The 14,032-nt window shown below is 71.4% G+C and overlaps 1 protein-coding gene across 1 annotated transcript; it reads left to right on the top strand.

Moving 5' to 3' along the window:
• The first annotated feature begins 4,935 nt into the window (after positions 1–4,935).
• Positions 4,936–13,867, top strand: TARBP2 (TARBP2 subunit of RISC loading complex). Its single transcript, XM_059872024.1, has 9 exons — positions 4,936–5,062; positions 6,888–7,057; positions 8,073–8,172; positions 9,625–9,723; positions 9,809–9,881; positions 11,979–12,096; positions 12,184–12,311; positions 13,118–13,307; positions 13,395–13,867. The coding sequence occupies exons 1-9, from the start codon at positions 4,962–4,964 to the stop codon at positions 13,550–13,552; spliced, it is 1,137 nt and encodes a 378-aa protein (XP_059728007.1). The 5' UTR covers positions 4,936–4,961; the 3' UTR covers positions 13,553–13,867.
• Positions 13,868–14,032: the final 165 nt, after the last annotated feature.

Genomic DNA, 14,032 nt, shown 5'->3' with positions numbered 1-14,032 from the left:
AAACTGGGAGGCGAGCGGTCAGCGGGGATCGGGCACCTCGGACACCCCAAACCCGGGGGCGAGCGGTCAGCGGGGCCGGACACCCCAAACCGGGGGGCGAGCGGTCAGCGGGGCACCCCAACCCAGGGGGCGAGCGGTCAGCGGGGCACCCCAAACGGGGGGGCGAGCGGTCAGCGGGGCCGGACACCCCAAACCGGGGGCGAGCGGTCAGCGGGGCATCCCCAGGACAGGGGGCGAGCGGTCAGTGGGGATCGGGCACCACAGACACCCCAAACCGGGGGTGAGGGGTCAGCGGGGCACCCCCGGCATTGGGGGCGAGCGTTCAGCGGGTCCGGGCACCCCCGGAACAGGGGGCTGACCCCCACACGGGTGTGTCACCGCCCCCCCAGTGCCCACGGGACCCCCCAAACACGCGTGTGACCCCTTTGCACACGTGCGTGCCTCCTGCCCCCCGCACACTCGCCCCCTCCTCGCCAGGTCACCCCCGGGCACGCGCGAGCGGCTCGGGGTAAACTGAGGCACGAGGGTCACCGGGGGGGGGGGACAGTCGCCATGGCAACAGCGCGGCCGGCGATGATGTCATCACTGAAATTCGGGGGGGGGGGGGTGAGTGGCGGGGGGGGGCGGGGGAGGGGCCGAGCGTCACCCCGAGGGACCCGCGGGGGAGGGGGACGCGACCCGCCCCTCCAGGTGTCGCGCGTGTCCCCCCGCGGTGACATCACGTCACACGGTGACGTCATCCCGGTAAGGGATTGGGGCCTCCCCCCCTCCCCACCCCCGGGGAAACTGAGGCAGGAGCGGGGGGCGCGACCCTGGGGGGGGTTGGGACAGAGCGGGGGGAGGGCGTCACTTGCGACAGGCGACAGCGCCGGGCCCATGTCGCGACAGCGCAGTGTGGGAGGAGGGCGAAACAGCGCCCCCGCCGGCGCGTCATGTCGGGACACGGCGCCCTGTCGCGACATTGGGGGGGGGGGGGGGGGTGCGGGGGACGTGGCGTGACGGGGGCGGGGGGCACGGGCGTGCAAAGGGGGGGGGCGCGCTCTCGTGAGGGGCGCGCGCGCACGCACCTGCCGCCGTTTGCGCGCGCGCGCGCGTGTAAGGGGTCACGAGCGCGGGCACGGCCGGGGGGGGATGGGGCGGGAGGGGGGGGGATGTGGGGGGGGTCGCCCGCGTGCACGCGCGCGTGCAAGGTTGGGGGGGGGGATCACGCGCGTGCGGGAGGCCGCGCGCGTCCCCTCCCCCCCCCCCCCCCACACAACCCCCCCCCAGCCCCCCCTCCGCGGCCGAGGGGGGAGGGGAGGGCGCGGCCTCCCCCCGGGCCTGGGGGGGGGGGTCCCGGCCATGCAGGGGGGGCCCTGAGCCCCCCCCGGCCCCGCCGCCCCCTCCCCCATCCCGGCGCATCCCCGGCCCTGCCCCCTCCCCCCATCCCGGCGCATCCCCCCCCCCCCGAGCCGGTGCCGGTACCTGGGGGGGCTCCGGGCCCCGCGCCCGGGGATGCCGGTGATGCCGGGGGGTCCCGGGGGGGTCCCGCTGCCGGGGGGGTCCCGGCGGTGCCGGTGCTGGCGGGGCTGGGCCCGGCGGGCGGGGCCGGTACCGGGGCCGGGGCCGCGGTCGGGGCGAGCGGCGAGAACGGCCCCGCCCGACGGGAACGGCCCCGCCCCGGCCCCGCCCCGCGCACCGGAGAGACCGGCACGGGCACCGGGAGCCCCCCCGGCAGCGCTCCGGGACCCCGATGCTGCACCCGGAGCCCCCCGATACCGCACCGGAACCCCGGTACCGCACCGGGAACCGCCGCAGCGGAGAGACCGGCACCGGGACCCAGATACCGCACCGGCAGAGACCGGCACCGGGGAGCCCCCCGACACCGCACCGGGACCCCGAAACTGCACCGGGACCCGAACACTGCGCCGGGACCCCCGCTCGGCACCGGCACGGACCGGCACCGGGTCGGCCTCAGCGACACCGGGACCCCCGGAACGGCACCGGGAGAAACCGGCACCGGGAGCGCCGTGGTTCCGTACCGGGACCCCGATTCTGCACCGGGACCACCCCGCGGCACGCAGAGACCGGCACGGGCACGGGACCGCTCCCGGGCCTGCACCCGGCACCGGCACCGGCACCGACCGGCGTCAGCAGCGGGACTCCAGCGCCGGCCCCGCCGGTGCCGCCGTGACCCCGCGGGCAGCGGCCCCGGCAGCGCCCGGGGCACCGGAGCCATGCCAGTGCTCCAGTGCCATCCCAGTGTCATCCCAGTGCCATCCCAGTGCCCCCAGTGCTCCCAGTGCCATCCCAGTGCTCCCAGTGCCATCCCAGTGCCATCCCAGTGCTCCCAGTGCTCCCAGTGCCATTCCGGGGCCATCCCAGTGCCCCCAGTGCCCCCAGTGCCATCCCAGTGCTCCCAGTGCTCCCAGTGCTCCCAGTGCCATCCCAGTGCTCCCGGGGCCATCCCAGTGCTCCAGTGCCATTCCGGGGCCATCCCAGTGCCCCCAGTGCCATCCCAGTGCTCCCAGTGCCATCCCGGTGCCATCCCAGTGCTCCCAGTGCCATCCCAGTGCCCCCAGTGCCATCCCAGTGCCATCCCAGTGCTCCCAGTGCCATCCCGGGTGCCATCCCAGTGCTCCCAGTGCCATCCCAGTGCCATCCCAGTGTCCCCAGTGCCATCCCGGGGCCATCCCAGTGCCACCCCAGTGCCGTCCCAGGGCCATCCCAGTGCTCCCAGTGCCCCCAGTGCTCCCAGTGCCATCCCAGGGCCCCCAGTGCTCCCAGTGCCATCCCAGTGCCATCCCAGTGCCATCCCAGTGCTCCCAGTGCCATCCCAGGGCCATCCCAGTGCTCCCAGTGCCATCCCAGTGCCATCCCAGTGCCCCCAGTGCTCCCAGTGCCATCCCAGTGCCATCCCAGTGCCCGCAGTGCCATCTCAGTGTCCCCAGTGCCATCCCAGTGCTCCCAGTGCCATCCCAGTGCCATCCCAGTGCTCCCAGTGCCATCCCAGTGCTCCCAGTGCCATCCCAGTGCCATCCCAGTGCTCCCAGTGCCCCCAGTGCCATCCCAGGGCTCCCAGTGCCCCCAGTGCCATCCCAGTGCCGTCCCGGGGCCATCCCAGTGCTCCCAGTGCTATCCCAGTGCCCCCAGTGCCATCTCAGTGTCCCCAGTGCCATCCCAGTGCTCCCAGTGCCATCCCGGGGCCATCCCAGTGCTCCAAGTGTCCCCAGTACCATCCCAGTGCCATCCCAGGGCCATCCCAGTGCTGTCCCAGTGCCCCCAGTGCCATCCCAGTGCCGTCCCGGGGCCATCCCAGTGCTCCCAGTGCCCCATCCCAGTGCCCCCAGTGCCATCCCAGTGCCCCCAGTGTTCCCAGTGCCATCCCAGTGTCCCCAGTGCCATCCCGGGGCCATCCCAGTGCCATCCCAGTGCTCCCAGTGCCATCCCAGTGCCGTCCCGGGGCCATCCCAGTGCTCCCAGTGCCATCTCAGTGTCCCCAGTGCCATCCCAGTGCTCCCAGTGCCATCCCGGGGCCATCCCAGTGCCATCCCAGTGCTCCCAGTGCCATCCCAGTGCTCCCAGTGCCCCCAGTGCCATCCCAGTGCTCCCAGTGCCCCCAGTGCCATCCCAGTGCCGTCCCGGGGCCATCCCAGTGCTCCCAGTGCCATCCCGGGGCCATCCCAGTGCTCCCAGTGCCATCCCAGTGCCGTCCCAGTGCCATCCCAGTGTCCCCAGTGCCATCCCGGGGCCATCCCAGTGCTCCCAGTGCTATCCCAGTGCCCCAGTGTTCCCAGTGCCATCCCAGTGTCCCCAGTGCCATCCCGGGGCCATCCCAGTGCCATCCCAGTGCTCCCAGTACGGGTGTCCCACGCTCCCGGTGTGATCCCTGCGCTCCCACTCTGACCAGTGGCACCTCTGCCACACTGTCCCCATTGTCCCTGCTGTCCCCACTGTCCCCATTGCCCCCCACTGTCCCCATAGTCCCCATCTCCCCCACAGTCCCCATGTCCCCACTGTCCCCGTTATCTGTCACTGTCCCCACTGCCCTCACTGTCCCCACAATCCCCATGTCCCCCACTGTCCCCCACTGTCCCCACTGTCCTCATTGCCCCCATTGTCCCCCACTGTCCCCACTGTCCCCACAGTCCCCATGTCCCCACTGTCCCCAATGTCCCCACTGTCCCCCACTGTCCCCCACTGTCCCCACTGTCCTCATTGCCCCCATTGTCCCCCACTGTCCCCATGTCCCCGCTGTCCCCATTATCTCCCACTGTCCCCATTATCTCCCACTGTCCCCATAGTCCCCATCTCCCCACAGTCCCCATGTCCCCACTGTCCCCACTGTCCTCATTGCCCCCATTGTCCCCCACTGTCCCCACAGTCCCCATGTCCCCACTGTCCCCAATGTCCCCACTGTCCTCACTGCTCCCACTGTCCCCACTGTCCCCCACAATCCCCATGGCCCCCACTGTCCCCACAGTCCCCATGTCCCCACTGTCCCCACTGTCCCCCACTGTCCCCACAGTCCCCATTGTCCCCCACTGTCCCCACTGTCCCCATTGTCTCCACTGTCCCCACTGTCCCCACTGTCCCCACAGTCCCCATGTCCCCACTGTCCCCACTGTCCCCATGTCCCCACTGTCCCCATTGTCCCCATGTCCCCACTGTCCCCATGTCCCCATTGTCCCCACTCTCGTCACTGTCCCCACTGTCCCCACTGTCCCCACAGTCCCCATGTCCCCACAGTCCCCACTGTCCCCTGACCCCTCTCGGGGTAAACTGAGGCACGGCCCCCTCCCCGCCCCTCCAGCACCACGTGACCGCGCTTCCCGCCTCCTCCGCGCTCCCTCCCTCCCCTTGCCGCGGGGGGTTACGGGAAGTGTAGTCCGCCGGAGGGCTGGCGGCGGCCGCGCGCACTGCGGGCCGCTCCGGGCGGACTACACTTCCCAGCGCCCCCCGCGCGGCGCGGCGCTCCCGTGATGCCGCGCGCCCCCTGGCGGCGCGGGCGGCGGCCGGCGGCGGCGGGGATGAGCGAGGAGGGGGCGGGCGGGGCCCGGCGGAGCGGCGGCGCCTTCCCCAGGTACCGGGACCCCCGGCGGCCCCCGGCACCGCCCGGCACCGCCCGGGGCCCCCCGGGGCTCCCCGGCACCGCCCGGGGCCCCCGCGCTGGCGGCGGCGGGCGGGGGGAGGGGCGGCCTAGGCCGGGCTCGGGCGGGGCGGGGGAGGGGCGGGGGGAGGGGGGGACAGCGCTGTCCCCGCCGTGTGTGGCACTGCCATCCCTGTCCCCGCGATGTGCGGCAGTGCCATCCATCCCCTGCCCGTGTCCCCGGCTGGCAGTGCCATCCCTGTCCCCGTGTCCCCGCCCTGTGTGGCAGTGCCATCCCTGTCTCCGTGTCCCCGCCCTGTGTGGCAGTGCCATCCCCTGTCCCCGTGTCCCCGCGGTGGTGTGACACTGCCATCCCCTGTCCCGTGTCCCCCCGCTGTGCCAGGGCTCCATCCCTGTCCCCGTGTCCCCGCGGTGTGTGGCAGTGCCATCCCTGTCCACCGTGTCCCGCCCTGTGTGGCACTGCCATCCCCTGTCCCCGTGTCCCCTCCCTGTGCCAGGGCTCCATCCCTGTCCCCGTGTCCCCACGTCACGCGCAAATGCCACCCCATGTCCCCATGCTCCGTGGCAGTGCCACCCCCGTGTCCCCAGCGGTGCCACCCCTGTCCTCGTATCCCAACGCCCCGTGGCACTGCCACCCGTGTCCCTGTGTCCCCTCTGAGCCCTGGTGACAGCCCTGTCCCCAGCCTGGAGCGGATGCCACCCCTGGCCCCGTGTCCCTGCAGTGCCACCCCTGTCCCCACACTCCTGTGTCCCCGTGGGTGCCAGCCGTGTCCCTGTCCCTGTGTCCCCCTATCCCCCCTGCATCGGTGGGTGCCAGCTGTGTCTCTGTCCCCACTGTGTCCCTGCCATGTCCCTGTCCCTGCCGTGTCCCTGTCCCACCGTGTCCCTGTCCCCGTATCCCTGTCCCTGTCCTGCCCTGTCCCAGCTCTGTCCCTGTCCCCGCCATGTCCCCTGTTCCAGCGTGTCCCTGTCCCTGCCATGTCCCTGTCCCCCTGTCCCTGTCCCAGCCCTGTCCCTGTCCCCGTGTCCCAGCGTGTCCCTGTCCCTGTCCCACCGTGTCCCCCCAGCGTGTTCCTGTCCCCGCCGTGTCCCCGTCCCCCACCATGTCCCTGTCCCTGTCCCAGCGTGTCCCTGTCGCTGTCCCGGCATGTCCCTGTCCCATTCTGTCCCTGTCCCTGTCCCTATCCCATCATGTCCCTGTCCCAGCGTGTCCCTGTCCCATCATGTCCCAGCCCTGTCCCTGTCCCATCGTGTCCCTGTCCATGTCCCTGTCCCTGCCGTGTCCCTGTCCCTGTCCCAGCGTGTCCCTGTCGCTGTCCCGCCCTGTCCCTGTCCCTGTCCCTATCCCATCATGTCCCTGTCCCAGCGTGTCCCTGTCGCTGTCCCTGTCCCTGTCGCTGTCCCTGTCTGTGTCCCAGCGTGTCCCTGTCGCTGTCCCTGTCGCTGTCGCTGTCCCTGTCCCTGTCCCGCCGTGTCCCTGTCCCTGTCCCAGCCGTGTCCCTGTCTCTGTCCCTGTCCCTGTCCCTGTCGCTGTCCCAGCATGTCCCTGTCCCTGTCCCTGTCGCTGTCCCGCCGTGTCCCTGTTACTGTCCCTGTTGCTGTCCCTGTCCCAGTGTGTCCTTGTCCCTGTCCCTGTCCCTGTCCCTGTCCCTGTCCCTGTCTCTGTCCCTGTCCCTGTCCCTGCCGTGTCCCTGTCGCTGTCCCTGTCTGTGTCCCAGCGTGTCGCTGTCCCTGCCGTGTCGCTGTCCCTGTCGCTGTCGCTGTCCCTGTCTGTCCCAGCGTGTCGCTGTCCCCGCAGCCTGGAGCAGATGGTGGCCGCCAGCCCCGGCAAGACGCCCATCAGCCTGCTGCAGGAGTATGGCACTCGCCTAGGCCGCACCCCGGGCTACGACCTGCTCAAGGCCGAGGGCCAGGCCCACCAGCCCAACTTCACCTTCCGTGTCACCCTCGGGGACATCAGCTGCACCGGTGGGACCCCGACCCGCGGCACCCCCCGGGGAGCCCCCGCAGCCACCCTGGGCCACCCTGTCCCTCTTGTCCCCACCCTGTCCCTCTTGTCCCCACCCCGTCCCTCTTGTCCCCTCCCTGTCCCTCTTGTCCCCACCCCGTCCCTCTTGTCCCCACCCTGCCCTTCTTGTCCCCACCCTGTCCCTCTTGTCCCCACCCTGTCCCTCTTGTCCCCTCCCCATCCCTTTTGTCCCCACCCTGTCCCTCTTGTCCCCTCCCTGTCCCTCTTGTCCCCACCCTGTCCCTCGTGTCCCCTTGGGGACATCACCATGTGACCCAGGACCCCCCTGGGGAGCCCCCACAGCTGTCCTGGGCCACCCTGTCCCTCTTGTCCCCACCCTGTCCCTCTTGTCCCCACCCTGTCCCTCTTGTCCCCTCCCCATCCCTCTTGTCCCCTTGGGGACACCACTGTGGGACCCCTGACCCCTCAGGTCCCCCCCGTGTCCCCTTGGGCACTGGTGGGACCCCAAAGCCCCCCCCGGGGATGTCCCCTGCACCAGGGGACCCCAGACCCTGTCCCCAGGTGGGGACCCCCCTGTTTGTCCCCAGGGGTCTCCCCCGTGCTTTGGGACGGGGACACCGAGGGGGAACTCTGGGGGCCACAGGAGGGGGCGGTGGGGAGGGGTCCCCGCTGTCCCCTGGTGTCCCCCCCGGTGTCCCTGAGGGTCCCTGGTGTCCCCTGGTGTCCCTGAGGGTCCCCTAATGTCCCTGAGGGTCCCCGGTGTCCCCTGATGTCCCTGAGGGTCCCCAGTGTCCCTAAGGGTCCCGGTGTCCCCTGGTGTCCCTGAGGGTCCCCAGTGTCCCTGAGGGTCCCGGTGTCCCCTGGTGTCCCTGAGGGTCCCCGGTGTCCCTGAGGGTCCCGGTGTCCCCTGGTGTCCCTGAGGGTCCCCGGTGTCCCTGAGGGTCCCGGTGTCCCCTGGTGTCCCTGAGGGTCCCCGGTGTCCCTGAGGGTCCCGGTGTCCCCGCTGTCCCCCAGGGCAGGGTCCCAGCAAGAAGGCGGCGAAGCACAAGGCGGCCGAGGTGGCCCTGAGGCTGCTCAGAGGGGGGGGGGCCATGCTGGAGCCCCTGGAGCACAGGTGGGGCTGGGGGGGCTGGGGGGGGCACCCCAGGTTTGGGGGGCTCCGGGGGGAGGGGGCGTCCAGGGCAGTCTGGGATCCTGGGATGGGAGGGGTCTGGGGGGGTCTGGGGGGGTCTGGGGGGGTCTGGGGGCTCCCAGAGGAATCTGGGGGGGTCTGGGGGGTTCCCAGGGGGAGCTTGGGGGGGTCTGGGGGCTCCCAGGGGGAATCTGGGGGGGTCTGGGGGCTCCCAGGGGAATCTGGGGGGGTCTGGGGGGGTCTGGGGGCTTCCAGGGGAATCTGGGGGGGTCTGGGGGGGGGGTCTGGGGGCTCCCAGGGGAATCTGGGGGGTCTGGGGGGGGTCTGGGGGCCCCCAGGGGAATCTGGGGGGGTCTGGGGGGGGGGTCTGGGGGCTCCCAGGGGGAATCTGGGGGGGTCTGGGGGGGGTCTGGGGGCTCCCAGAGGAATCTGGGGGGGTCTGGGGGAGGTCTGGGGGCTCCCAGGGGAATCTGGGGGGGTCTGGGGGGGGGTCTGGGGGCTCCCAGGGGAATCTGGGGTGGTCTGGGGGGGTCTGGGGGCTCCCAGGGGAATCTGGGGGGGTCTGGGGGGGTCTGGGGGGGAGCTTGGGGGGGTCTGGGGGCTCCCAGGGGAATCTGGGGGGGTCTGGGGGGGTCTGGGGGGGAGCTTGGGGGGGTCTGGGGGCTCCCAGGGGAATCTGGGGGGGTCTGGGGGGGGGTCTGGGGGCTCCCAGGGGGAATCTGGGGGGGTCTGGGGGGGGTCTGGGGGCTCCCAGGGGAATCTGGGGGGGTCTGGGGGGGTCTGGGGGCTCCCAGGGGAATCTGGGGGGGTCTGGGGGGGGGTCTGGGGGCTCCCAGGGGAATCTTGGGGGGTCTGGGGGCGTCTGGGGGTTCCCAGGGGAGTCTGGGGAGGTCTGGGGGGGTCTGGGGGCTCCCAGGGGTAATCTGGGGTGGTCTGGGGGAGTCCCAGTGGAATCTGGGGGGTCCCAGGGGAATCTGGAAGGGTCTGGGGGCTCCCAGGGGAATCTGGGGGGGTCTGGGGGGGTCTGGGGGCTCCCAGGGGAATCTGGGGTGGGGTCTGGGGGCACCCAGAGGAATCTGGGGGGATCTGGGGGGGGGTCTGGGGGCTCCCAGGGGGAATCTGGGGGCTCCCAGGGGAATCTGGGGGGGTCTGGGGGCTCCTAGGGGAATCTGGGGGGGGGGGTCTGGGGGCTCTCAAAAGAGGTTTAGGGGGGTCTGGGGGTTCCCAGGGGAGTCTGGGGGGGTCTGGGGCTTCCAGAGGAATCTGGGGGTGTCTGGGGGGGCTCCCAGGGGGAATCTGGGAGGGGTCTGGGGGGCTCCCAGGGGAATCTGGGGGGCTCCCAGGGGAATCTGGGGGTGTCTCGGGGGGTCTGGGGGTTGCAGGGGGTCCCCACGAGGCCTGGGGGGTGGCTCTGACCCCTGCCCCCCCCCCCAGCTCTCCTTTCCCCCCGGAGCCCCCCGCAGAGCCCGGCCCCGCCGCGCCCCCCTCGGCCCCCGCCGCGCCCCCCCCCCTCCCCCAGGTAAGGGCCACCGTGTCCCCACCCCCCTCCCAAGAGCCCCCGGCCCCTCTGGGCCCCCCGAGGGGGCCGTGGGTGCCCCCTGACCCCCGTGCCCCACAGGGGGCCCCCCCTGGAGATGAAGACGCCGGTGTCCCCCCCCCAGTCCGAGTGCAACCCCGTGGGGGCTCTGCAGGTGGGTGGCACCGGGAGGGGACACGAGGGGACACCGAGCCCCCCGGGCCGGGCCGGGCTGGGGGGGACACGGTGGGGTCTGGGGGTGGGGGACACGGTGGGGTCTGGGGGTGACCTTGCCCTGAGGGGGGTGGGGGACACAGTGGGGTCTGGGGGTGGGGGACACGGTGGGGTCTGGGGTGACCTTGCCCTGAGGGGGGTGGGGGACACAGTGGGGTCTGGGGGTGGGGGACACGGTGGGGTCTGGGGGTGACCTCAGCCTGAGGGGGGTGGGGGGGGACACGGTGGGGTCTGGGGGTGACCTCACCCTGAGTGGGGTGGGGGGGACACAGTGGGGTCTGGGGGTGACCTCACCCATTTCTGGGGGTGGGGGGACACGATGGGTCTGGGGGTGACCTCAGCCTAAGGGGGGTGGGGGACACAATGGGTCTGGGGGTGACCTCACCCATTTCTGGGGTGGGGGGTACAAATGGGGTCTGGGGGTGACCTCACCCTGAGGGGGGTGGGGGGGACACGGTGGGGTCTGGGGGTGGGGGTGACCTCACCCATTTCTGGGGTGGGGGGACACGATGGGGTCTGGGGGTGACCTCACCCTGAGGGGGGTGGGGGACACGGTGGGGTCTGGGGGTGACCTCACCCATTTCTGGGGGTGGGGGACACAGTGGGGTCTGGGCGTGGGGGGGACATGATGGGGTCTGGAGGTGACCTCACCCTGAGGGGGGTGGGGGGACACGGTGGGGTCTGGGGGTGGGGGTGACCTTACCCATTTCTGGGGTGGGGGACACGATGGGGTCTGGGGTCTTTTCCTCCTTTTTGGGACAGTTGTTCCTGTTTTGGGGACAGTCACCTCCTTCTGGGGACAGTCCTTCCCTTTTTGGGGCCACTTATCCCCATTTAGGGACAGTCACTCCCTTTTTGGGATTGATTATCTCCATTTGGGGACAGTCATTCCCATTTTGGGGGTGCTTATCCCCATTTAGGGACAGTTATCCCCATTTTGGGACTGATTATCCCCATTTATGGATTGTTATCTCAATTTCTGGGCTGTTTATCCCCATTTAGGGACAGTCATTCCCATTTTAGGATCGATTATCCCCATTTAGGGACAGTTATCCCCATTTTGGGATTGTTATCCCCATTTAGGGACAGTTATTCCTGCTTTGGGCTGCTTATCCCTCTTTTGGGGACAGTTATGCCTGTTCGGGCCGGTTATCCCCATTTTGGGGCCATTATCCCCATTTTGGGGCCATTATCCCCATTTTGGGGACAATTATCCCCATTTTGGGGCCATTATCCCCATTTTGGGGCCGATTATCCCCTTGTGGGGCTGCTGATGGCAGCTCGGGGCTGTCCCCTCAGGAGTGGCCATGTCCCCATGTCCCCACGGGTGACCGTGTCCCCTCGGGGGTGGCCGTGTCCCCTCGGGGGTGGCTGTGTCCCCATGTCCCCTCGGGGGTGGCTGTGTCCCCATGTCCCCTCGGGGGTGGCCATGTCCCCATGTCCCCGCGGGTGGCCGTGTCCCCTGGGGGGTGGCCATGTCCCCTGGGGGTGGCCGTGTCCCCATGTCCCCGCGGGTGGCCGTGTCCCCATGTCCTTACAGGGTGGCCGTGTCCCCTCGGGGGTGGGGTGGCCGTGTCCCCTCGGGGGTGGCCGTGTCCCCATGTCCCCTGGGGGTGGCCGTGTCCCCCATGTCGCCTCGGGGGTGGCCGTGTCCCCATGTCCCCTCGGGGGTGGCCGTGTCCCCATGTCCCCTTGGGGTGGCCGTGTCCTCATGTCCCCTCGGGGGTGGCCATGTCCCCATGTCCCCTCGGGGGTGGCCGTGTCCCCATGTCCCCTCGGGGATGGCCGTGTCCCTGTGTCCCCTGGGGGTGGCCGTGTCCCCTTGGGGGTGGCCGTGTCCCCTCGGGGGTGGCCGTGTCCCCATGTCCCCTTGGGGGTGGCCGTGTCCCCATGTCCTTACAGGGTGGCCGTGTCCCCTCGGGGGTGGGGTGGCCGTGTCCCCTCGGGGGTGGCCGTGTCCCCATGTCCCCTTGGGGTGGCCATGTCCCCTGGGGGGTGGCCGTGTCCCCATGTCCCCGCGGGTGGCCTGTCCCCGCAGGAGCTGGTGGTGCAGAAGGGCTGGCGCCTGCCCGAGTACACGGTGACGCAGGAGTCGGGGCCGGCGCACCGCAAGGAGTTCACCATGACGTGCCGCGTGGAGAGATTCGTGGAGATCGGTGAGGGGCGGGCCCGGGGGTCCCGGGGAGGGCCGGGGGTCCCGGGGCAGGCCCGGGGGTCCCGGCTCAGCCCCGGCCCCTCCCCAGGCAGCGGCACCTCCAAGAAGCTGGCCAAGCGCAACGCGGCCGCCAAGATGCTGGTGAGGATCCACAACGTCCCCATGGAGCCGCGCGACGGCAGCGAGGCTGAGGGCGAGGAGGACCAGTTCAACATGGTACTGGGGGCACTGGGAGGGACACGGGCAGCCAGAGCCACCCCCGAGCCACCCTGAGTCACCCGGAGTCACCCTGATTCACCCACAGTCCCCCACAGTGCCCCAGAGCCACCTCAGAGCCACCCCAGAGCCACTCCGGAGCCACCCAGAGTCCCCCAGAGCCACTCCAGAGTCACCCTGATTGACCCACAGTCCCCCACAGTGCCCCAGAGCCACCTCAGAGCCACCCCAGAGCCACTCCAGAGCCACCCAGAGTCCCCCAGAGTCACCCCAGAGTCACCCACAGTCCCCCAAAGTCCCCCAGAGCCACCTCAGAGCCACCCCAGAGCCACCCAGAGCCACTCCAGAGTCCCCCAGAGTCACCCCAGAGTCACCCACAGTCCCCCAAAGTCCCCCAGAGCCACCTCAGAGCCACCCCAGAGCCACCCAGAGCCACTCCAGAGTCCCATAGAGTCCCCCAGAGCCACCCCAGAGTCACCCTGATTCACCCACAGTCCCCCAGAACCACCTCAGAGCCACCCCAGAGCCACTCCAGAGTCCCCCAGAGCCACCCCGGAGTCCCCCAGAGCCACCCTAGAGCCACCCAGAGTCCCCCAGAGCCACCCAGAGTCCCCCAGAGCCACCCAGAGTCCCCCAGAGCCCCCCAGAGTCCCCTCTGTGCCCCTGCTCCAGGCCGTGGGGAGGGGCACCCTCTGGGTTTGGGGTGCTGGGTGGCCCCGGGGGTGTCCCCGCCGTTCCCTCGGGGGGGTCGGGACAGACCCCGGGAGCTGGGCAGGTCCCCAAGCCCCCCCGTGCCCCCTCCCCAGACGTGCCCCCGGCTGGAGGGGCTGCGGGGCCGCGCCCCCGGCTGCACCTGGGACTCGCTGCGCAACTCGGCGGGCGAGAAGCTGGGCCAGCTGCGGAGCCGCGGGGGCAACCCCGCGCCGGGGGGGGCCTGCGCCCTCCTGCAGGAGCTCTCGGAGGAGCAGAGCTTCGCCATCAGCTACCTCGACATCGGTGAGCCCCGGGCGCCCCCCTTCAGCCCTGCCCCGGCGCCCCGCGGTGCCCTGGCTGGGCCGTGGGGTGACCCCGCTGTGCCCCCAGACGCGCTGAGCCTCAGCGGGCTGCACCAGTGCCTGGTGGAGCTGTCCACGCAGCCGACCACGGTGTGCCACGGAGCCGCCCCGTCCCGCGACGGTGCCCGCGCCCAGGCGGCCCGCAACGCGCTGCAGTACCTGCGCATCATGGCCGGGGGCAAGTGAGCCCGCCCGGGGCCAGCGAGCCCTGCCCGGGGGCAACCGAGCTCCGCCCGGGGGCAGCGAGTCCTGCCCGGGGACCAGCGAGGCCCGTCTGGGACCAGCGAGTCCCGCCGGGCACGGGCACCTGTCCCCGGACCCGCCGGGCAGCGCTCGGACCTCCGGACGCGGCCCCACCCGCGGCCATCGCCCCGACCCCGCTGTGGATGGACGGACAGACGGACCTCAGGGCCCGGGGTGCCCCTCCGGCCTGGCCCCCCCCCGTTCTGGAGGGTCCCCGGGTGCCATCGGCCCCCCAGAATAAAGCTGGGGGGGTTTGTACTCCGCGTGTCGGTGTCTGCTTGGGGCCGGGGGGCGGAGAGGGGCGGGAGCCGCGTCCCCCCACCCGCCCCGGGGCGGAAGCAGAGCGAGGGCGAGGGCTGGGGGGGACAAATCGCTTTATTGGGGGACGGACGGAGCCAGCGAGGGGCCCGGGCCGGGCCGGGC

This window comes from Haemorhous mexicanus, chromosome 33 (genome assembly GCF_027477595.1).
Source record: "Haemorhous mexicanus isolate bHaeMex1 chromosome 33, bHaeMex1.pri, whole genome shotgun sequence".
Taxonomy (NCBI): domain Eukaryota; kingdom Metazoa; phylum Chordata; class Aves; order Passeriformes; family Fringillidae; genus Haemorhous; species Haemorhous mexicanus.
Note: the sequence above shows the minus strand (reverse complement) of the source record. Positions and strands in the feature narration are given on the sequence as shown.